This window comes from Onychostoma macrolepis, chromosome 13 (assembly GCF_012432095.1).
Source record: "Onychostoma macrolepis isolate SWU-2019 chromosome 13, ASM1243209v1, whole genome shotgun sequence".
Classification (NCBI taxonomy): Eukaryota; Metazoa; Chordata; class Actinopteri; order Cypriniformes; family Cyprinidae; genus Onychostoma; species Onychostoma macrolepis.
In genome coordinates this window covers 15,868,847-15,893,621 of record NC_081167.1, presented here as the reverse complement: position 1 = coordinate 15,893,621, position 24,775 = coordinate 15,868,847, and the positions used below count along the sequence as shown (strand labels likewise).

Below are 24,775 nucleotides of genomic sequence, written 5' to 3'. Positions count from 1 at the left end.
TAGCTTTTAGTTTTATTGTAGTTGTCTAACTGAAAAAAAAAAAAAAAGATCAAAGCAATATTTCAGTTATAACCTACATTACACTACAAATGCTGTCTATTGAGCTCAACTTGCAATGAACCCGGAACGTTCATTTACATGATTATCATCAAATTGATGCTTTGCATGATGATGTATCAGTCTTAGTGGGCAATTTTGTGGTTTTTGTATTATCACTCTTGCATTCTTACTTAAAAGGTCATTGTGTAACTGGTGAAATATACTCTCTTTGTCAGTGTTGTAATTAATATTTTTAAGAATTCCCGCTTTACTAAGTAAGCCTTAGCATAGGTCTGAGACAGATGGGTGAAGGACGATGGCAATGATGAACTGATCTCAGCAGCCTGTAGATTGACACGCCGGGCCTGCAGGGCAGCCAATTTGCACTTGTCTCCATATACAAAGTGATGGCCTTCTGGACGCCCAGTGCAGATTCACAGTCGACAGCTTCTCACCCTTTTCCGGAGCAGTTCGCTGGCATGTCAGTGAGAGGTAGTCTAATTCTCTGACAGGATGCCTGATTTTGTTTGGCATAATTTTACTCTCTGCATAACAGGTTTCATTTCGTCTTGATGGAGGGTACGTTGATGAAAAATGGTTCTGGTGGCGCTGTACTCACCAAGAGATTGGCAAGAGCTCTCTGTCTCCTTCATTATGATAAGCTTCTTAAAATGTCACTCCCCCCAAAATAAAAATTGTCCCTATTTGCTCACCCATATGTCATTCCAAACATGGAGGGGGAGGGGGAGGGGGGGTCTCTTTAAAATCTTTAAAGACCCAGTCTCACACAAAACACTTGGCTCCATAGTACGGAACAGCACTGCTGTTATTTTACTGTACAAACACTTTGAATGTCATTACTACCATATCTGTGACGGAGAGTTCAATGCACCTCTTTTATTGACCGTTTCCAATGAGGAAAATATAGGTGACAGGTCAGGCAAAATGTAGATTTCTTAGTTAAAACAGTAAATCCCCCACAATAGGTTTTGCAGTTTATTCAGCATTTATTCCGGTTGTTTATGCAATGTGACTTTAGTGATCTTTCTTGAATGCAAAATAGCTAAAGCTACCAGCAGAAATTTGTCATGTCACTTCTCTGCTAAAATGAAACCTCTTGGGTGAAATGCATAACATAACCTCGATGTCAGAGCGTTAACTGCCTTGCAAATTCGATCACGCTCAAACACCATCAGGCCAAGGACAACATGCAGCCTCTCAGTTCAAACTGTTGTTGTCACAAATCAGAAATGAATGAAGTCCCAGTCAAAAACACATTTTTAAGCTTTCTGTTCAAGTAATAACTTTTCCCATTATAACCAAATGTGATTATTCACCATTGGAAAAAATTCACATCTGCAATATAATTACTTTTCCTGATTTGACATGCAACACTTTAATTTAGCTTTTTTTGTGCTTTTATGGAAATGCCAAATAATTGTTTAGGAATGAACAAATGGTTTAGTTCAGTTTGAAGTTGTTATAGCCTATTTGCTCCATATACTGACTTATTATTTGCGGATGTTATTTGAAACAGAATTACTTTGCATGCAGGCGGATATTGAACGGATAAGCCAATAATTGACAACAGATTCACTGAGCATATAAACTGACTAGCTTGTTTTTAGCCACTAGCTTTTTAGGTTTTTCTTTTGGACCAATTAAAGGCAAGGGACTTTTGGCGGTTTACAAAATCACTTATGGGTGTTCTTTACATGACACAACTAGGGCAGTCATCATCATAATTTAGTCTACTACTAGTTTCCCACAGAGTCACGTAACCTGTCTTGAGTGATAGTATGGTTTATTGGCCAGGCCCATCAATCAGCTGATTTTAGGCTTTCTTGAGATTATCGGAATTGGTCAATTTAACTTAATTATGGAATATATAAAAGTTAAATTTAGGTGCTTCTGTTTATTTAATATCTAAATTTTAATATATAATATTAATATTATTTTATTTAAAATATACATTATTACATTTATTTGCCGCTCTGATCTTTAGGCACCATCAGACATCAACCACTAAAAAAACAGACTCTTGAAAGTTTCTGTAGTGCCTCAGGGATCTATAATGGAATTTCCCTGATAATGTCACTGAGATTTTATTTGTTTACCCATTATCTCCCCATTGGACATTTGAAAATACTTTAAAGTGGAAAAACCCTTAATGTGGCTTAATGTACTAAAGCAGTCACTAAGGAGAACCAGATTTTCTTCAAACAGTACTTGTAATAAACATTATCCACAGCCAAAAGAATGAAACCGTAAGCCATGGACTATATTTTGGTGTGAAGCGTTTCCTTCCCCATAGATAGCTCATTAATGAAGAAAACAGCTTAACGTTGCTCAATGTACCAAAGCAGCAACCATGAAACTAAACTTACTTTCAAACCTGGCTTGTCATAAACGCTGTTTGTGTGCTAGGATGATTTTATAATCAAAACACAAAGCTTAATGTCAATTTAACCTTTGAAATCTGCTATGAAGGTGATGTGCTGTGTTTGGAGATGGCGTGTGGTTAAAGTTGCATAATGGCGGAAGTTAGCAAAACTGCTGGAATGTCTAGCACATTTGACAAAAATTAATTTTTCTCTATGCATTACGGCTTTGTATTTTGGCACTAGATAAAATGTATTATGAGAGAGAGAGAGTTTGAGAGAACTTTTGGTTTTCCTATGCAATGGTTTTAGTATAATAGACTTCAATGGAAAACGGTTCTAAAAATGATTTTAGTTTATAACCACATTCGTTTTCCATCAAGACATTATGATCAGACATTAAAAAATGTGGTCTTTCAGTATATTTAAGCACAGTCAAGCTCTTTTTTCTTATAACAAAATTTTATGGGTGAAAAGAAGCTTAACAACAATTTGTCTTTATGCTGCTTTGATTTATGGGACATTGTTTGGCAGTAAATTTGGCAGTCCCTGGTCATTGAAGTTTTACATCAAGCCACATTTATTTATTTTTTGTAAAACGTTTTAATCTCAATGATTGACACTGAATTTTTCCTTCAGTTTAGGCTTTATTTAGCTTGGTAATCAGAATATGCAATCTATTTGACCAGATAATTAGATGAGAAGATGATCAAAATGGTCTCCGCAAACATTGTGTGTAATCTTGCATCCTCATTGTGTTCTCCAGATTCATGTGATATTGGTCTTGGAAACTCGGCTTTAACTCAATCTGATTAAGTGAAATGTGATATTTAGGCAGAATGGGGAAAAGATTAGCTTCCATTTCAGTTGTTTAGAGTTCTGAATTATTGAGGTATTGTACCACATTACACCGCTTCTGTGGTACTTTTAATGGCAGGTTTAGTTCTCTTTGGATATTCCTTCTCAAACCATTCCCACATCAGACCGTAAAAACTGCATGGAGGTCATCGTTCGGCATCTGTTGTGCAGAAATGTACTTTGTATTCAGTTTTCTAACGCTAAACGTCTGTTGCAAATTAACCCATTTGTTCACTGCCAGCGTTGACACGCAGCACCACCTGTGTCCATGCGCAAAACTCGCCACATTCTTCCTCATGTTTCAACTTGTACAATTTTCCTGCCTTAAGTCATAGATTTTTAAATGTCTGTCCAGAAATGGTAAATGTTGAAGTTAGACGGAGGCTTTTAACACAGATAGAGGGAGTGTTGTTGGTATTTTTGGCTTGCAGGTTCAGCCTCAGGTTTATTTTTTTTATTGCATTATCACAATAAGAACCAGTTGTCGTGTGCAACACAAAACCTTAGGAAGTGTTTTTCAGTTTTTTTTCTTCATAAAATTGAGAAACTCTGCTCAGAACTCCTCAAAGGTTTTTCCATGTATGGGAAGAATGTATTTTTAGCCTACAGTTTCCCCATCCTGAAGGCTTGGAGAGTGGGTGCCCCTCTCCTGGCGAATGAGGTAATCATCCTTTAATCTAACGGCTGAGTTAACGAGAATAAAACATAGCAAGCAATATGTTTTAACCCTTTCTTTCTTGACACCACTCTCAAGATAAAGTATATAGGAGATTGTGCCTCCACATTATTTACAAATGTGACCATTGACCACAAAACCAGTCATAAGGGTCGGTCTCTTTTTTTTTTTTTTTTTTTAAATTGAGGTGTATACATCATCTTGATGTATGGTTTGTTAGGATAGGACAATATTTGGCCAAGATGCATCTATTTGCAAAAAAATCTAAATATTGAGAAAATCACCTTTAAGGTTGTCCAAATGAAGTTCTTAGTAATGCATATTACTAATCAAAAATGAAGTTTGGATATATTTACAGTAGGAAATTTACAAAATATCTTATGGAACATGGTCTTTACTTAATATCCTAATGATATTTGGCATAAAGGAAAAATCGATCATTTTGACTCTTGCAATGTATTGCTAGAAATATATCCGTGCTACTTAAGACTGGTTTAATGTCACAAACATGAACAAGTGAAATGATCTCAAATTTAAGATCTCTTAGTGCTGTTGCACTAAATATGGTCCATCTTTGAATGAAAATTGGAACTAAATATTGTATAAATTACAATATATCTGGAGCTGGAAGAGATGTTAATGGAACATGCCCTTGATCTCAAGGCTATTATGCAGAACTATTATGCAGAAACTCAGCATTTTTGTCAGTCTGGGTCATGCCCTTGCCCACAGCATGACAGAGGCAAGTGTGGATGTTTAGCCTGTATTTTCAGCTGTCTGCCCTCCCTCACTGGGCTAGGCATTGTTTGGGTTGTCATGCATTGACATAGCGTTTCAATGTTGGCAGTGATTTATTTGTTATTTTTCTCCCTCAAACAGTCACTGTTTCTCCAACTCTTATTGTAAGTGGGGTAAGACGTGCCAGTTTTGAACCTGCAATGTTTTACATTCTGAATTTAAAAAAAATACTTGAAGTAATAATAATAAAAACTATTTACTAATGCTCAGTGCCATATAGGCCTAGTCTATTTTTTTGTTGTACATTTATCTGAATTTTTAAGTTTCCTTTTGCTGCAAGGCTGCATTTATTTGATTAAAAATAGTTTAAAAAATATTATTTTAGTGTTTTTGAAAAATATTTAACTTGATATTTCAAAATGTAATTTATTCCTGTGATGTCAACTAAATTTTCAGCAGTCATTACTCCAGTCTTCAGTGTCACTTTTTTAACATTTTGTAATTAAATTTTATAAATGTTTTTACTTTCACTTTTAATCAATTTAATGTCTCTTTGCTGACCAAAAAAAGTGCTGATCCCCAAACTTTTGAAATGTTATGATCATATAACACGGTTGAGACACTCACTGACCCATCTTACCCCGCACTTCCCTACTAGAAAAAATGTTTCAAGTTCAAGACTGCTTTCTCTCCCTCATGCCTGAGAAAGTTGAAGTGTGACATTAAATTACTGCACAAGCGACTCTTCAGCCTGAAGTGCATTCTCGCTCTGCCGTCTTTCTGTAACTTATCACATGCTATCACGATCTCCATCTGAAGCGGTAGCAGGATTTCTTTTTACCCCGAGGACCTGTTTGGCATTCAAGGCAAAGGGAGACTAATTAAACATGACTGCCTTTTTATTGTGTGAGCGGGCATATCGTATCAAGCTGTTTGAATGATCCAGTCTAAAGGAATCTCAGGCACCGTATGGGGCTTTTGCACATTTCTGTTTGCTCCCGTCCACTCGTGTAGCAGTTTTTGTTAGAGCAAAGGCTCTGAAGACAAAAGAAATTCAGATTCAAGAGCATGTTTTGCGTTCTTAATGTGTTTCGTGTTAGTTGCTGTCATGATAGCGACTGGAAGGGTTTACCCAGCTAACAGACCAGTTTCAGTCCCTGTGCTCTGTTTATGATAAAATATTTGGAAATAAAAAATGTGTAATGTTATATACATATATAAATAGAATATATAAAGTAAAAACATAATGTAAAAAATCTAATTGTTACGATGTACAAATGAATATGTAATATTTGTTACTTTTTTTTTTTTAACCTAACTTTTAAACCAAATTTACTTTTAACTTTTAATAATTGTGTTTGTGTGTAAGAGTTCTTAACTTCAAAATGACTCAAAATGCCTATGAAAATAAGTGTCAGACAACTATGCAGTTTCATGTGTAATGGCTTGTTTTGGCCTGTCAAAACAAGGCAATCAGTGGGAATTAAGACAGGATGCACTGACGACACGGCCAGCCCATTGACCCACATTATTCCCACAATCCATATTTTGAGCTCAAATGGATCGTTCTTGCTCTCACCAGTTATTCTTTCTCACCATCTTTTTTTCTTTGCGCTCTCAGTTTGTGTGTGGTTTCATCATCTCTGCTCTGACAGATCAGGTCTGCTGTCACATGTTGTTTACACAACTCTGTTGCCACTGGTCAGATCTTCCCAACTTTCCAGCAAGAATGCTTTTGTCAAACCCATCACGCTTATGTTTGGTGACAGTGGCCTGTAGTTCACAGATGTTTCTGAGAGAAATCTTTGTAAGTCCCCAGCCATTAATGTGATTCGTGCGACTGAACAATAGCTGAGTGATTCAATGGCTTATCTGTCTGAAGCTCCCGATTCTGCTTGCACAATCAGAACAATGAGGTTTTTTCCCTTGGTCCAATCATGACTTTATTTCAGATTTTTACTTGCACTGCCAACATTTCACTGGGCCCATCATGCATATTTTTTTTTTTTTTTAGCTGTCAAACATTTGTTTTTAATTGTAATATGTTATTTACACTACCATTCATTTTGCTTGTCTTCACTCTAGAAAGCTGCACCACAATGGCTCTTTAATGAGCATTTGTGTGATTGACGTTTATTCCCAGTGTTTTTTTTTGTTGTTTTTTTTACACAAACTTAATAGTAAAAAGGACAAACACTACAGAAAAAGTGCAAACTTGAAAGGTTACGGTGCTCAAAGCGGTGTCACATCAGATTCAGCAGCACTGTGGGAACTTTGGAGTGGCCAATTTGTAGCCTGGCCTGTCTGTCATTACACGTCCTTGGGTTTCCTCTGAAGAACTGTAATTATGATCAGCTGGCCTCTGAGCTTTCAGTCAGCAGTTGATGCTTGAGTTGCAAACTGGTTTCATGAGTACTTTTGTTCCTAGTCCCACAGTTTCTATGAATTCTCCCTGGGATGAGTGTGAGCTACATGTAATTTTCTCTGTGTGTGCACCCAGCTCCTTTCATGAATACAAAACTCTAACATCAACTCCCTGGCGTAGGGATGAGAGAAATCTGTTAGGGAGTTTTGGAAGTAGAGCTGCAAGTTAATCGAGAGGCTGTATAACTAGATACAAATCATTTTGTTTTTTTCTATGATTTTGGCCTTGAAGCACAAGTGGACATTTGTACAAGACATACATTTACTGCCAGAACCCTCGTAAAGATATTTAGAGCAATCTGCGTAATGAGAAAAGATTTCAGTGTGGTTTGCTCAAATTGTTTGTGAGCTCCGTATAAACACACTTAATGATTTTTACCACTTGTCATTTTTGCTGATCGATAAACCCATGAGAAAATAAATGCAATGAGATATTCATGAGCTACAGAAATGTCAAAGTTTCACTTAATACCCAGTATTTTTAGACCTGGCTGTTGTGTGTGTGTGTGTGTGTGTGTGTGGTGTTTATTTTTCTTTGCCACTGACCTGATTGTGCCAGTTTGGGGCAGTGCATGTCAGACCTCCAGTTCCTCTCACACCTCAGAGACCTGGACAGTGGACAAACACAGTGGAGGGCTCAAGGCTACACAATTGTCTCATTGAATGTCCTTAGCTCTGCTTGCACTCGAGCGTGACTTCTCACAGTTTGTTCTGCACAGGTTTTGCCCTCGAACCATCAGCTGTGCCTGTTAGTCAGTCCCAAGCCGGATGCACACTGCACGATTTTTGATAAAATTAGGAGAGATTTCTTTCATCGCAGGGCAAAATCTGTCTTTGAACGATTAGTGTGACATCATATAATCAAAATAACTTTTCTAAGGCAAGACACTGAAGGCAAAACCTTTTTTTTTTTTTTTTTTTTTCATGTATTGGTAAATATTGAGATTTTGGCTTATTTTACTTCCACGATGAAGACATCCAAAATACACATTTAAGTTTATTTTATTACACTTTATCGATATGTCTGTAGATTTCGATTACAGTACATATCTTTCAAAAGCCGTTTTTTCCCCTCATGTACCGAGCCAAAAATCTCCACTGCAATCACGCTTGCATATACCAGATTTTCAGTTTTATTCCTATCTATATTTTGAAAGACGGCTTTGTTCATGTATCATTCGCCTTATTTGTATTCCTAAAACATGATTCCCCCCCCCCCCCCCAATGCCTGTTGAGAGTGATGAAAGAAATATTCAAAATCCCCACTGTAAAAACTTATACCTAATATGTACCTAACACAATTTACATGAAGCAAGAATTTCATGAACCTGGCTTTATCCAGTGTTCAGATTTCGGTTCTGGACATGTATGCGAATTAGTGTATATTTAATTAATTAGGTAATTTGCATATTTAAACACAATTTCAGAAAAATCATGATACAAAATAATGTTACACTTGTTAATGCAAATTATTAACAGGAGAAATATGGTGATATCTATTAGTTAAATTACTCTATTTACATGTGGTGCCTTTAAAATGAAAAAAAAAATTGCTTTAGTTTAGAGAATTTACATGCTCCTTTCATTCAGCCATGACAACTCCCAAGATTTTTATTTCTTTCAAGAGCTTGCTTGGGTTTATGCAGTATCATTTCAATTTCGTGAGTCAATGAGGATGTCAGAATGTGACATGGTAGATGTTTTAAAAAAAAAAAAAAAAAAGCAAACGCTGTCAGTCGTGACCAAAGTCTGATATATGATATAGTCTGATATAATAGACTGTTGATATCGCACAGTTTGCCTTTAAAGTTTAGTCGAGATCTCACTGGGATATATTGTACAAGGAGTAAACGTAAAGGACAGGGGGAAAAAAATTGCACTGCATATTTCTCCGCTTCCTCCTCCACAATTCAGAACAGAGAATGAGAAAACAGACTCCAGAACATTTGTATTCTCAGTTTGTGCAGTTTTGGTTCTTGTCAACACTACAGTGGCACCTTACAGCTGCAGAAGAACAGCGGCTCTCGTTTCACTGCCGAAGGTCTCTTTGTGGACAAAGCACATTCCGTTTTACAGGCATATAAAACATGCTATTAAGGGATTTATCATAGCTGTTGTTTGACATGGCCTGCTATTTTGCTCACAATATAGAGTTATATTCGTGAAAAACGACCCACCTGCCCTGAACAGTAAGGCTAAGTGTTGGAAAAGAATCTAATCTGATCCTGAGAGGTTTGTTTTAAGGCCCTTTTCTCATTAAAAAATCTCCCCATGTTCCACTGAAACTGCTTCATATAAAAAATTTGTTACAGTTCACTACAAGTACCTGGAACTTACAACAATATTGTGTCAATGTGTATATCATCATCTTTAGTTTATAGTTAAGCAATGCCTGGCCTGTTTTTCTCATGCTAACCATAACCTGGTTAGAGTCTCAAAATGAAGACTTTTTATGTAAAATACTATACATTTATTTTTCTTTATTTGTTTGTTTTTAATCGGTTTATGAAATATTGTGTTGCAAATGTAATTCCATGATGTTATTGAGTCAGACTTTCCAGTGTTTTGAGTGAATTCCCCAGACACGCTCTTATTTGGTCTTCATTTATGCCTTGTGTAACCCGTGTGCTGATGTTTTGGTTGTTTAATCATATCCAGAGCTGAATCATATTCCAGAAGGTGAAATTGGTGCTGGGCTTTCATTCAAATTAAGCCATTTGGTTTAGAAATTGCAATAAATGACTGCTTTTTATTTATTTATTTTATTTATTTATTTATTTATTTATTTTACAGGCTGAAGAACTTGAGTATGTTAGTATGTTACAACACTGAGATCACTGGCTTTAAAGCAAGTGTTAACTGACTCTAGGACTGGAAAAAAGCCTGTAAATGTACTCTCAGAGTACTCTGGCAGCGTGTGTTTGCTTAAAACTCCCAACATGTCCTTCAACGTCTTGTCATTCCAACCAAAAGGAGAATAGCTCAGTGAGTTGAAACTTAAAATAGACTTTTTTTTTTTTTTTTTCTTTAAGGCAAGTGGAAAGTGCCGGTTATTGTATCCTTGTAAACTAAGGATCTGTTCACACAGGACATGTTCTTTTGTCTGTCTGCCCCGTTTTTCTTTATAAACTCGCAGGTGTCTTTGAATGTTTTGACTCATTTTGTCCCATTAGTGCTACGTTTTTCAGACACATTATTGGTGTCCTGTGGAAAATGAACCTTATGGTACTATATTGTTTTAGCACAACTGGTGCCCTCTTTTTATTGACACATCAGCATCCAGGACCAGAATGATCTGTTTTATAATTCAAATTTTAAGCTTTTAGTATATTCTTATACATTTATCCAGTAGACAGGCTGTATGTCCCTTTCTCTCCTGCTCTCCTGGTCTCGTATTTCCTCAGCGGGCAGTTAAAGATGAGTGGGCAGGCTTGAGTGACAGTGAGGTTGGCCGTTAATGCTCCTGCCACATTCAGCCGACTCCGGCACCTCGCACTGACTTTTTATTGGGAAATTGGAAACAGTGGGTAGTCTGGTGGAATAACGCTGTGTAGATGCTTTCGTGGAGCATGTCTTTAGTCCAGACCTTGGTAACCATGGTTACAGCCTCCTCTGCTTGCAGAAGACCCTGAGGAGTCATGGCTGTTTGATTCACCATTAGAAGAGCCGCCTGAAACGTAAATGCTGTAATAAATATCTGATTGGATTTCATTATATTTGCGCACACTGGACGTCGCTGTCACTAATCTAGTGTTTTGCTCAGTTTGCGGCGTTTAGAGAAGCACAAAGGTAATAGCATTTGCAATTGTTAGGGCTAATCACAACTGTGATTATTCGTGACAACTGTGATTTAATGCATGCTTTAAATCACCATATTGATGTTCTAATAAGTGATTTTAAGCAAATTCCATTACCGTGGGCACTCACACTAACATGCAATGTGAATGTAGGGTGATCAGGTTTCAGTTGCTTTTAATATTCAGTGGTTCACCCAAAAATTAATATTGTGAACTACCCAACTCTTTGGCCATGTGTGAAAGTGAAAAAGTAAAAAAAAAATAAATAAAAATACATTACTGTTGTAGAACTTATTTAACAGCACTAAGCATCATCATCATCAATATTATATTGCTATAATATTCAGGCTCGCTTCCAAAAACATCAGGTTATACAGAAAGTGGGCCCAAAAGAGAAATATTTGTAAATACATTCATGTAATTCTATCCCTGTGCAATGTTTTCACAAAGTCTTAAAAGAAACAAACATTTTATGGTATGATTCCAAGTTCAAATAATGACTTATAAAACACTAATGACTTAAAAAAGACTTGTCAACACGGAGTTATCTCAGACAACTTTATCCAGATATTTAATCAAATCTGCAAAACTCTTTGAAGAACCGAATTAGCCAGAGATCAATTATAATGATTAAAAGATCTGGCATCTATCAAATCATCTCAGATGTATTAAGCGAGGTATGAAGAACGGACCCCCGGATTATATTTCCTTCAGAAGATGTAGCAAAAGTAGCAAATATCTCTGTTGCCTGTTTCATAACGCATGCTATTTGCGTTTTACTTTTGGTCTGTATTTGATGCATCAATAATTATTTAATTGCTAGAATATGTCGTTTTCTGCTAAAGGTCTCAAAGGGTAATTCCTAGTGAATTAAAGATCTCTGTAAATGGGCTTGACAGATTTGATATGAGAAGTGATTCTTTGTGAATTAGTATGTTATTTCTAAAACTAAATGATTTTTGCTGAACAAGAGACAGTTTTATCATTGCTGTTTGCAACAATATGTCGTTGTTTCCAACAGTCTGTGGTACTTTTTCCTCCGAGTTGCTTTTCCCTGTAAATCTTGAGCTTTATGTTCAGTTTTCAGTGTTTGCTGGCAGCAATAGTTCAGTTATTGGTTGCAGTCCATTATGGCAAAATGTGACTGTGTCTGACTGCAGGGTTTTGTGGAGGATATAGCCAGCAATTACTTTTTAATGATTCTGAACTGCTTCAGTAGTGACTATAATAACAGTTTGGCCATAACTCCATTAGTGCATCACCTTCACCCACAGTCAGCTAAAGGTAAAGACCTTGTGTATCTTGTGTATCATCTTCAACATGTCATAAATTTTGTGTGTGTTTGAGTGTCATCCTACTTTCCTTTGTGCTTGCTGCTTGATGAAAGTGATTGTCTATAAAACAGACTTCTAGATGATCGTTGCTCTTATTTTGTTTCGGTGTTCCTGAGGTTTCTATTTCCATGAGAGAGCGATTCCTCATGTTTTTGTATAAATGCTAGCTAAGAAAATGCCTTCGCATGCATGCATGCATCTGTTTTGTGTTGGCTAAATGTATGAAAGCACTGTGTCCAGCGTGCCCATTTTTACAGCCTTATAATAGAGAGGCGCTGCTGTCAATGGCTTTCCACTGAGCTCTGCCCAGTGCTGATGCATCAGAAACAAATTCAGGCTGACAGTCATTGGCAGCTTGATTGTAGCATGTTTCTGTAATTCAAGTGTAGCTAAACAGAAGTGATCATTTCTCTAGAGAAAAGATCATGTTGGCATACATTTGACTTATTTTCTTTTGATGGGTTTGAATCTCTTTTGCTTATTTGTTGGTTTTGGATTAGGGATAGGTCGTGACGGTCGATTAGTCCTCCAACAGCCATCTTTTAGTTTATGTAAGTTTTAGTTTTTTGTTAGTGGTGGCACTTTGATTAGCATTTGTGTTTTCTTTTAGCCCCGAGAATCATAGTCAATGTAACAGTATAACTTTTTTATTTTGAAGTGTTTTTTTTTTTTAATTTTCTTTCTTTCTTTCTTTATTTTTTAGCTGCATGTTTGCTTTGATTTGCACAGATGCCCTTTAGAGGAAACCTAAACCAACACTATAAATGAGCAGGATGTTTCCATTTAGCAGTTTCTTTTCATCCAAAGCAATTTACAGTAGACCGCTTGCTGAGACGCCCCCATCCCTCAGGAACCTGAAGTTAACAGCTTTGTTCAATGGCACAACTGTGATAAGAACTCAGCTCTGAACAGTAACGATGATCCAGAGCCAGTCGACAGAGCTGTAACCAATATGAAATGTATTTAATAATTTATTGTGAATTCTATTACTGTAATTTAAAAAAAAAAAATCAATTTGTATTAAAACCTATATTTTTGATTTAAACAAATAAAGCTGTTTTCTTTCTGCCACAAAACATTCGTAACGCATGAACTGACTTCAGTGCACTTATTGTTAAACCAGTAGCACATCTTTATTCATTGGCTAGCACCAGCATACATGTAACTTTGAATAATTTAATGCTGCGAGTCTTGTCAAATTCTGGCTTGAGTCGGTAAAGATTCCGGAAGGACACCTAATTGTTCCACCGTGGAGACCATTTTCTTTTGGAGTAAGGTTTGATGTTACTCTCCCAGTTCAGCACTTTCACTTCACGGTCTACAAACAGAGCAGCTCTGAATCTTAAGCAAACAGAGTTGTCTGGATTTCTCTGTGCAAATCCTCATCAGCACTGGCATTTTAGCTACTTAATTGGGGTCTTGTGTTCTTGGATGCTCTGTGCGTGGAAAAATTAGCGTTCATTCAGCCACACTAACCTGACAGGCCTTGGTCAAATCTACTCGCAGGTTCTGAGCGGCTCTCCTGCAGTGGGATGATGGGATGGAGGCTGTGGCCATGTGCTGTCAGCGCATGCAGGGTGCCGTGGTTGATCTCTTGGCAGGTAATTGCAGTAATTCTGTGATGCTGGGCTTGATTAGCGAGCTGTCTGTGGGTGGGAGAACAGAGGTTTTGGCTCTTCAAAGCCTCTGTGCTCTGGCCAGGTGCTCTTCATTAGTTATACCAGCACTGGGCAGCATGCTAATGGTTTTTCCTCATTCCGTCAGTGTTACCAAGCAGCGAGAATGCAAGGTCATTTACCTCTGATTAACATGTGAGCTGTAGCTCACTTATCCGGCTAATTAGGGATGGGGACTCGATGGTTGACCAGTCATTCAGCAACCAACTAGTAGATTAGTAAGATGGTTTATTTGTTTACTTTGTTTTTCTGAAGCAAGCGGAGATGCTTTTATTAGTATACATACAGACAAAATATTAGTAAGCAGTCATGCTGTTTGCTAAAGTAACGTTTTTTTTCTAATAAATAATAAGCAATTATGATATACACTGAACAACAATCTTTCTGTAAATTATACTACTTTTTTTTTTTTTTTTTTTTTTTTTTACGTAATGCCTCACCCTCCAAAAAGCACAAAATAATAATAATGATTTATTATTATTATTATTATTATTATTATTATACGTGTTTTTTTATTTGAGTAAATAAATCGATCTGGATAAATAAATAAATATCCCTACTGTTAATAACTATAAATCAAATTTTTCTTTCTCCTCTAGCAGACTAGTTGTTGACTGAAGCTTTCAGCACATGCTTGACTGTTTCAGTTGCCTTTTGTTCCAACTATATCTCAGTTTATAATGTGTTAGTGCATATTTCAGAGTATAAGGAGGAGTTAAACTGTCTTCTTAGGGCTCTTTGTTTTATTGTCTTTAGGTTCGCCACACCTAGTCTAATGTTGTAAATCCAGCACAATGTAATCATTAGAGCTCCCAGCCAACATTTCAGCCAGCATGCAAAGAGTGGGGTTGGCTTCAGCAAACATGAAAGCTTGACTCATGCCAAAGATGCAAATTTTGGGAGCTAGAGTTTCAAATTCAGATCCAAATATCTAGCATGCAGATGGTAAAAACGTTACAGCAGACGAAGCCTTATTACCTGAAAAAAAGAGAGAAAAGACATCTGTTTTTAGGTGTCAACCACCATCATACGCCCCGTCACTGTGTCTGTCTTGGCATGATGCAAAACTCTGTCACTGAGCCTTAGTCATTAATCTGTTGAGCTATTATCTTGTGTAGTATAATATCCAAAATTCTTGAGAGTTCTGTGATGGTTTCAAGATAAAAAAAAATTAGAGGTTTTTATGAGTTGGTACAAATGTTACATAATTAGTTGAGTAAGAGTAGTGTACAAACACAGGACCAGTGCTCTCACCATTTTGCTTAATGCATTTATAACAGTACAACATTAGCACGATGGAAAAATCTTGTATGTACAATAAGAGCTTCAAAAGCATCATGAAGGAAACGGTTGATTGACGCATAAGTCATGTTGAACAGGAACAGCTTCTGGTCTTCTTTGAAGGTCCACTTAAAGATAAAAGAAACGTTTGGTTAGAAATTGACGAGGCATGCATGCTTCATAAAGAAGTGACGTAATTCATGAGTCATTGAAGAGTCATTGACGTAGTTTGTATTTCAAGGTACAGTAACACTCCTTAGGTACCAGATTTGTTGGAGCCAGAGTGCTTGTGTGGTCTGACATTCAATGCCATACCTTGTCATTGGCTCAAAGACTTTATTACATTAAGTGAAATTAAATATAAAATAGTGATGATGGGATGGTACGCTACGGAGTTGATGATTCACCGTAGGATTCTTATATGGAGTATATTGAATGCAGAAATTAAATTTGTGATGCTGAATGGGATTAGTAGTTACAGTCTTCCTCTAGTTTTTTAGCCTAATAACATCCGGCAAAGGGACTACCAATGAAAACTAGCCTTAGGGCTAATTTGGGTAGATTCATGAATGTGGATTAATTAACTGTCCCTTTTTTGTTCTTTCCCTTTTGAAAGACATTAAGCAGTCAGTCCTGTACTTTTTCCCCCCATGATATTTTGATTAATTGTGATTTTTAATTTTGCATCTGGAATTCATATGGAAAAAATAATTGAGAAATGTTTGTATAACATATAGGACCCTGATTCTGGTGCTGCCTTTTGTCAAAATGAAGCAGACTACCACAAAACAAGTTAAGTGCATTTGGAAAATGTGTACCAGATTCAGTTATTTTGTGTGATTTTGAATTATATTAAAATAATTTAAGCTAGCCCAATTTTCCTAATTGTCCAACTTGACAAACTTTTGTTTATTAATTTTTCTTTACAGTTTTTATTTTTTTTATTTTATTTTATTTTTTTTATTTACAAAGTAATTTTCTATATATGGATTTAATCTAATTCATTTCATGTCATTGAAAAAAAATGGCTAATTAAATCAGCTTTCATTTTGGTTAAATTTGCTGGCTGATGATTTTAAAATGCCACACAGCTTAAGAATTTAAGAAGTAGAAATTTTGAAATGGTGGACAATTTACAATATCCTTCCTCATTTTAAGTCTTTATTAAATATATTTAATTAAATATTTAATAAAAAAAAAAAACATGTATGTGTATGTATGTGTGTATATATATGTGTGTGTGTGTATATGTATCCCTTTATTTATATGTATCCCCCCCAGCCTACTTTAACAGATTGTGTGGATGGAGATATATATATATTATAAAAACACTCTTAGAATAATTTTCATTCTGCTGTCAACGCTTTGAAGGTTTCCCGTCACTGATCAAATTGAATCTTTAATTAAGCTCTGTTTCACCTGCTTGGAGTCAGAGGCCAGACCGTGACTCATTTCATTCCCCAGTTCACGGCATGACTGCTGATTTCTGGGTGTGACTGGGTTGAATAATTGTCTCCGTTGCCAGCAGGTGAGGCTGAACCTGCCTTGAGTTTTTCCATCTGTGGGGAGTTGCTGTGTCAGGTGGTAACTGGCAGTCTAACGCAAGTCATACACACTCAGACACATGATGGAATGGCACAGCTGGACAGAAAACACAGAGCAAACCCTTTTGCCACAAAAACAACAGTTTAGGTCTGGAGCTGTTGGATGGATCAAACAGTCAAATGTGTTTGGATCTTTCAGTACTACCATTACAAATATTTACATCCATCTGTCCATTACAGAGCCTGCTTTGTAAGGAGAAAGCACTTTTAGTTTTCGTTTTTCCCTTTGTCCATTTTTAAAGCCACCAATGTACACTAATTTAAAGGATTAGTTCACCCAAAAATGAACATTTTCATTAATATTTACACAACCTCATGTTGAAGAACTGTAGAAGTAGTCCATCTGACTTGCTGTATTCCAAGTGTTTTGAAGCCATATAATAGTCATTGAGTGAGGACTGACTGAAATTTTAGTTGTACATTTAGGTTGAGCTAAACTTCAGAAATGAATGAAAGTGATACATTGAAAATAAACATGATTAATTCACAAATCAGATATTGCTGCTTCTATTATGAACTTGCTATAGAGAACTACTGTGTGCCAAATGTAAAGATTTTTAACGAATGACAATTTAAGATTTGTTCTGTACATACGTTTTTGTCATTTGTGTAGCTTGACATCCTCAGTCTTCATTATATTGAGAACAGCATTGAAAATTTAGCCCTCACATATGGGTTTGTCAAAATGTATGACGTTGTGCATTGAGCTGTGATGAAAAAGGTTTTTGATTTGTTTTGACACCCAACCATGGATTGTGAGTGTGTGCCCTGCTCCTGTTGTAGCACAGCACTGTGGAAACTCATTTGTTCCACCCTGTAGCACACAGTAATGAAGGGATAAAGTAGTCCTTTTATTTTGTGCTGAGGTGAATTGCATCTTCTACGCGTTCCTGGCAACTGACGATGACAGCGGTCGCTTGCGTAAAATATGTTACTCACCGAGATGCCATCCTCTCCTCAGTATTTTAATAAGGTTTTAATGATTGATGATGCTTCCTGTTCTTGAATTTAATTTATAGCAATGACCTTTTGTTATAGCAGATTGGTGTTTAAATATGGCAACCAGTGAATTGACCAAAGAAGTATTCAGATCTTAAGAAACATCATCTTTCTGTAGTTTTGCAGCTCTAAAGTGGCACTTTTCATGAATAGGGTTTCTCACATTTCAAGGATGCATGATACTTTAGATGCAAGGTAATTTAGAAAATGTGCAGTTTTTTTGCAACTGTTACAAAAAGGCCTCTAAATAGTGTTTTAAAAAGCGCTTTTTATTAAAGCATTAACATTTAATCAAAACCTCAACATGAAATTATACATTTAAAAATTTAATAAAAATGAAGAATGGGGGACGTGGTTGCTGATTGAGCCTAATTTAATCTAGTTTATAGTTATTGATATTCTTATTTTTCACTAAGTGAATGGTTCACTTTATGTATAAACTACAGAAAAATATGGAACAAACTTGACAACTAATTGCTTTGCCATGTTGTAGAAAAGATCTCAAGTTGATGTTACTTCAAGTGTAACCATTTTGGGTAAAGTTTTTCTTTTATTATAATCAATGGAAGATTGAATGATTAACCTCTTTGAACAGACACAATGAAGGTAAAGACTACATAAATGGTTTCTGGGAAAAAAATGGTTTATTAAGCGCATTTTATAGTTGTCGTTTCAGAAATCACAGGATCTATGCCTTGAATATTTAGCCAGAAAAATATAGCCTAAGTTGTAGTAGGACACTAAAGACTGAACCCCTCATAACATGAAACGATGAATGGAGAGAGATTGCAAATTTGACGTGTTCTGAGCACTAAACTTGGTTATCTGGCATGTCATTGCCAATAGCTCGTAATAGGTCATGAGCTGTAGAAGACGACCAGCTGCTGAGGGGAAGCTCCGTGAAGCTTGGCAGGGCGTTCCTCTGTTCTCAGCGTTCTCACACACCTGCTCCCTCGCCCTGCTGACCCAAGAGCCAGAATTCCCTAACATGAATCATAATCTGGGTCAGTGAAAACTCTGGCTTTGCTTGAAAACTCAGCAAAGGCATCGTGGTGATTTGAGTTATTATAGCGCTGGGAATTCTAACATTACTTGTTTTATATTAAAATCATTGATCCATGTCAGTGGCTCTAACAAATTTGACATAGTTGATCTCCTTTTGCTGACATGTTGATTTGAGGCACTAACACTTAATATTACGTTGTGTATAAAATAGTCATAAGTGATTATTTTTATTAATTTTTTTACAGTGGAACATTTGTGGTCTGAATCATGTTTTCCTGGGCTGGTGGACCAGACACTGGTCCAAGTGGGCTTTGGAAATGGCTCTGCAATCCCAATCTGCCCTGCTTGTCCAGACTGCGCATTTATTTACTGCTAACCTTGGCAGAGGGTCAGGTGTGAATTATTACTAGGTCTGTGTTTTGTTGTGTGGTTGTTTGTTACTCATTGGCTTGGCCTTGACACGATTGACAGAATACCCGTATTTTCCGACATTTGTTATCAAGGGAGCTGAAATGAACTGACTGTTTTGTTGATGCCAAAGCCTTCTGTAGATTGGGTAATCTTCACCAGCTTTCTGTTGGCTCGTGGCTGTGGTATGCCTTGGTTTAATGGGAATAGTGTCTGCTCAGGCTTTCTTCTTGCGTTCATGGTCTGTTCGGTTTTCACAATGCCAAACTTTCAGTAGTTGGAACCAGTGGAATTTCATGATTCTTGGTACCAATTTAGATGCCGTAGCGCCTTGTAAAAGAAGTATAATTATAAGAATATTAAATAATAATAGAAAACCAGCTAGTCTTGTAGACTAGTTTCTTTAAATTGTAAACACAAGTTATACTCTGCCTTCATTGTTTATTAGCATGTAACCAAAGAAGTTTGAACAAAGGCTGTCATGGTTGAATTTCTTTATAAACGGCCATTTGTAATATAATTCCTTCATTCTTCCATGTTCAAACTCTTTTGGTTGCATGCTGCTAAAATGTGGTGAAGTCAGTGATTGATAACTTTGTGTCGACAGATTACAGACTAGTCTAAAAGACTAGTCTCTTTTTTTTTAGTCTAAAAAAGAACTCAAAATTGACTTTAATGAACAGCTTGCACAAAACAGGGCCTCAGGTTTTCTGCTTGTCGCAAAGATTACCGTAATTTCCATAATAGGCAAACACAGTTGTTTTCATTCATCTTGCTTGAATGTTGTGACAGCATTTGGCCACTAAATTGTTGTAGTTGGTGTTTGGTCCTAATAATACTGGTATAGTTTTGTTTTACTTTTTAATATTGATTTTTGACTTCCCCGTTCTAGTGAATATTAATTACTCTTAACGAGTAATGTGATTTATATTTAACAATTGCTATAATTTCATTTCATTGTTAAAGCATTAATTGTGTCCAACGTTATCATCTGTACTTGTTCTTTTACAAGCAGATTATAGTTATTTGTTTTCTTTAAAATGAGTTGTTTTCACCTCAGATGATTATCTGCTGTTAGAATTCCTCTTAAATGAAAATGTGTGGATGTGATCAAATTCACCAGGAGAAAAAAGAGATGCAACACAGCACAAGCTTCTGGTCATGAGATCTGTGGTTACTACAGCAACTAGACTGAAATGAACTTTTTTTGTATTATTAAAATTGGACCTAATTCAATGTAGAATAAATTATATTTGAAGTAATCTGGAGTTTTTAGGTTTGGACTAATTTGGCAGAAATATCTTCTGTCCTCTTGGAGTCTACATGAAGAAAAATGAATGAATGTTTTTGTACCAAAGGCAATATAATGCAGCACCACTGACTTGCTACAACAGCCGTAACTGCTTGCTCATAACCGGTTACTCTTTAATTTGTTGTTCAATTGCCATTTTAACCCGTGCAATATGCCTTTATGCTCATGATCTGTTCCTCTCTTTGGCAGGATGACTGGAGTGGCATTAATTCAAACAGAATTCAATCACACAGCAACGCAGATGACAAAGCCCACAGTCTAGAGACCCTTCCTCCAGGTAAGAGCCAACCTGACAACCCATGTGCATAATCAGCTCATGTCAGGATTAGCCCGCTCTCATAATTCAAGTTTTCTTTTTCCATCCCAGATGAATAATGGAGTGTTTCTTCTCAGGGAAACGCTCAAAGATGGACTTTAATGAACAGCTTGCGCAAAACAGGGCGTCAGGTTTTTCTTCTCCCGTAAACAGAACTTAACCTGAGGTTTACTGCAGAAGTAGGTGTAGGAAATTTTACTTGAGGGCACCTAAAATGCATGAGAGTGATTTGAGGGAGACTTTATAACTGGCCTGAAGACAAGAACTCCGTGTCTTCTTCACACTTTATTCCCTTTTGGTAATGTACTCCTTTGTGATTCAACCAAACTGTGCTGCTTAATACATTAAACCTTAGATATTAACATGTGCTTTTTATAGACTTGCTGCATTTAAAAGCAGTATTGTAGTAAGGTTGCAAATGCATTATTTATTTAGCTCATTAGTTTCTATGTCATGCAATCGCTGTGGAACTGGGATCCATGGAGAGCTGTTCTATTAAATTTGTCATAAACATCAGATTACATTCATGTGTCGTTGCATGCTTTACAATATGTTTGCTGTCTGTTGTTGTTCTCCCAGGCACTGTTTCAGGGAATCATCTGTAGTTCCTTGTCTCCTTGTGTTACTCTTGTAATTTAGGTCACCCAAAAGATTTCCACGAAGCAGAACACTCACCCAGGAGTACCTGATTTCATCTGTAGTAATTAAGAGAACAGATTTAAAGTGATAGTGTGCCTAAAATTGCCATCTGCTCACCTCATGTTGTTCCGGTTTGATTTTTCTTTTCGAGGGACATGGAAATAAAAACTTGGTTACAAATAACCATACAATTAGCATTTTCATTCTCAGGTAATTTCCAAGCAATAAAAGAGCGAGCGAGTCATCTGAGCTGAATCGCTTAGGAAGTGAGTTGAATGATTGGTTCAGTTTATGATTCAAAGGCACTGTTAAAAAAAAACCTAAAAAAACACCTTTTGAGTCACAGCACACACACACACACATACACACTAATACAATATATATAATTCAGTGAAAAATTTGTAAATTTTAAGTAAAGTTGAAAGAACCTAAAAATATTTACAGTAGTTGATATGATACAGATATGATCGAGAAGAGTATGTGTGGCACTAAATTAAAATTATAAATAAGGGGACATTACTGCAACTAGGGGTGGGCGATATGACCAAAATCTTATATCACGATATGACAAATTTTATATCACGATAACGATATATATCACGATATAGTAATTTATTTAAAAAAAATCTTTTAAAAAGGTTTTTATGATATTAAAATCTTTGATACCATAGAATTTTCATAATCAGTGATGAAATAAGTATGAGAAACTAATTGCAAGCAATAGGAGAAAAAACTACAATAAATAAGAAACGCTACATGCATTGTGTAAATTAATTGGTCTTCACTGTGTTAATTATATCTATCGATCTATGATAGATATAATTAACACGTGTATTATGTATAGATTCTATCTATCTATATATAATCTATATCTATATATGGATGGATGGATGGATGGATAGATAGAGATATACATATATATATATATATAGATAGTGAGGAAAATAAGTATTTGAACACCCTGCTATTTTGCAAGTTCTCCCACTTAGAAATCATGGAGGGATCTAAAATTGTCATCGTAGGTGCATGTCCACGGTGAGAGACATAATCTAAAAAAAAAAAATCCAGAAATCACAATGTATGATTTTTTAACTATTTATTTGTATGATACAGCTGCAAATAAGTATTTGAACACCTGTCTATCAGCTAGAATTCTGACCCTCAAAGACCTGTTAGTCTGCCTTTAAAATGTCCACCTCCACTCCATTTATTATCCTAAATTAGATGCACCTGTTTGAGGTCGTTAGCTGCATAAAGACACCTGTCCACCCCATACAATCAGTAAGAATCCAACTACTAACATGGCCAAGACCAAAGAGCTGTCCAAAGACACTAGAGACAAAATTGTACACCTCCACAAGGCTGGAAAGGGCTACGGGAAATTGCCAAGCAGCTTGGTGAAAAAGGTCCACTGTTGGAGCAATCATTAGAAAATGGAAGAAGCTAAACATGACTATCAATCTCCCTCGGACTGGGGCTCCATGCAAGATCTCACCGTGGGGTCTCAATGATCCTAAGAAAGGTGAGAAATCAGCCCAGAACTACACGGGAGGAGCTGGTCAATGACCTGAAAAGAGCTGGGACCACCGCTTCCAAGGTTACTGTTGGTTATACATACATACACACACACAAAATATATATACAGTGAGGAAAATAAGTATTTGAACACCCTGCTATTTTGCAAGTTCTCCCACTTAGAAATCATGGAGGGGTCTGAAATTGTCATCGAGGTGCATGTCCACTGTGAGAGACATAATCTAAAAAAAAATCCAGAAATCACAATGTATGATTTTTAACTATTTATTTGTATGATACAGCTGCAAATAAGTATTTGAACACCTGAGAAAATCAATGTTAATATTTGGTACAGTAGCCTTTGTTTGCAATTACAGAGGTCAAACGCTTTCCTGTAGTTTTTCACCAGGTTTGCACACACTGCAGGAGGGATTTTGGCCCACCTCCACACAGATCTTCTCTAGATCAGTCAGGTTTCTGGCCTGTCGCTGAGAAACACGGAGTTTGAGCTCCTCCAAAGATTCTCTATTGGGTTTAGGTCTGAGACTGGCTAGGCCACGCCAGAACCTTGATATGCTTCTTACAGAGCCACTCCTTGGTTATCCTGGCTGTGTGCTTCGGGTCATTGTCATGTTGGAAGACCCAGCCTCGACCCATCTTCAATGCTCTAACTGAGGGAAGGAGGTTGTTCCCAAAATCTCGCAATACATGGCCCCGGTCATCCTCTCCTTAATACAGTGCAGTCGCCTGTCCCATGTGCAGAAAAACACCCCAAAGATGATGCTACCACCCCATGCTTCACAGTAGGGATGGTGTTCTTGGATGGTACTCATCATTCTTCTTCCTCCAAACACGTTTAGTGGAATTATGACCAAAAGTTCTATTTTGGTCTCATCTGACCACATGACTTTCTCCCATGACTCCTCTGGATCATCCAAATGGTCATTGGCAAACTTAAGTCGGCCTGGACATGTGCTGGTTTAAGCAGGGGAACCTTCCGTGCCATGCATGATTTCAAACCATGACGCCTTAGTGTATTACCAACAGTAACCTTGGAAACGGTGGTCCCAGCTCTTTTCAGGTCATTGACCAGCTCCTCCCTTGTAGTTCTGGGCTGATTTCTCACCTTTCTTAGGATCATTGAGACCCCACGAGGTGAGATCTTGCATGGAGCCCCAGTCCGAGGGAGATTGACAGTCATGTTTAGCTTCTTCCATTTTCTAATGATTGCTCCAACAGTGGACCTTTTTTCACCAAGCTGCTTGGCAATTTCCCGTAGTCCTTTCCAGCCTTGTGGAGGTGTACAATTTTGTCTCTAGTGTCTTTGGACAGCTCTTGGTCTTGGCCATGTTAGTAGTTGGATTCTTACTGATTGTATGGGGTGGACAGGTGTCTTTATGCAGCTAACGACCTCAAACAGGTGCATCTAATTTAGGATAATAAATGGAGTGGAGGTGGACATTTTAAAGGCAGACTAACAGGTCTTTGAGGGTCAGAATTCTAGCTGATAGACAGGTGTTCAAATACTTATTTGCAGCTGTATCATACAAATAAATAGTTAAAAAATCATACATTGTGATTTCTGGATTTTTTTTTTTAGATTATGTCTCTCACAGTGGACATGCACCTACGATGACAATTTCAGACCCCTCCATGATTTCTAAGTGGGAGAACTTGCAAAATAGCAGGGTGTTCAAATACTTATTTTCCTCACTGTATATATATATATATATATATATATATATATATATATATATATATATATATATATAT

The 24,775-nt window shown here is 36.8% G+C and overlaps 1 protein-coding gene across 2 annotated transcripts in view; it reads left to right on the top strand.

Annotated features, from left to right (window-relative positions):
• galnt2 (UDP-N-acetyl-alpha-D-galactosamine:polypeptide N-acetylgalactosaminyltransferase 2) overlaps window positions 1–24,775 on the top strand; it is a 74,671-nt gene that overhangs the window by 14,298 nt on the left and 35,598 nt on the right. For both annotated transcript variants that reach the window (XM_058795852.1, XM_058795851.1), the window contains exon 2: window positions 20,722–20,809. In XM_058795852.1, the coding sequence (XP_058651835.1) occupies window positions 20,722–20,809 (88 nt within the window). The remainder of the gene's footprint in view (window positions 1–20,721; window positions 20,810–24,775) is intronic.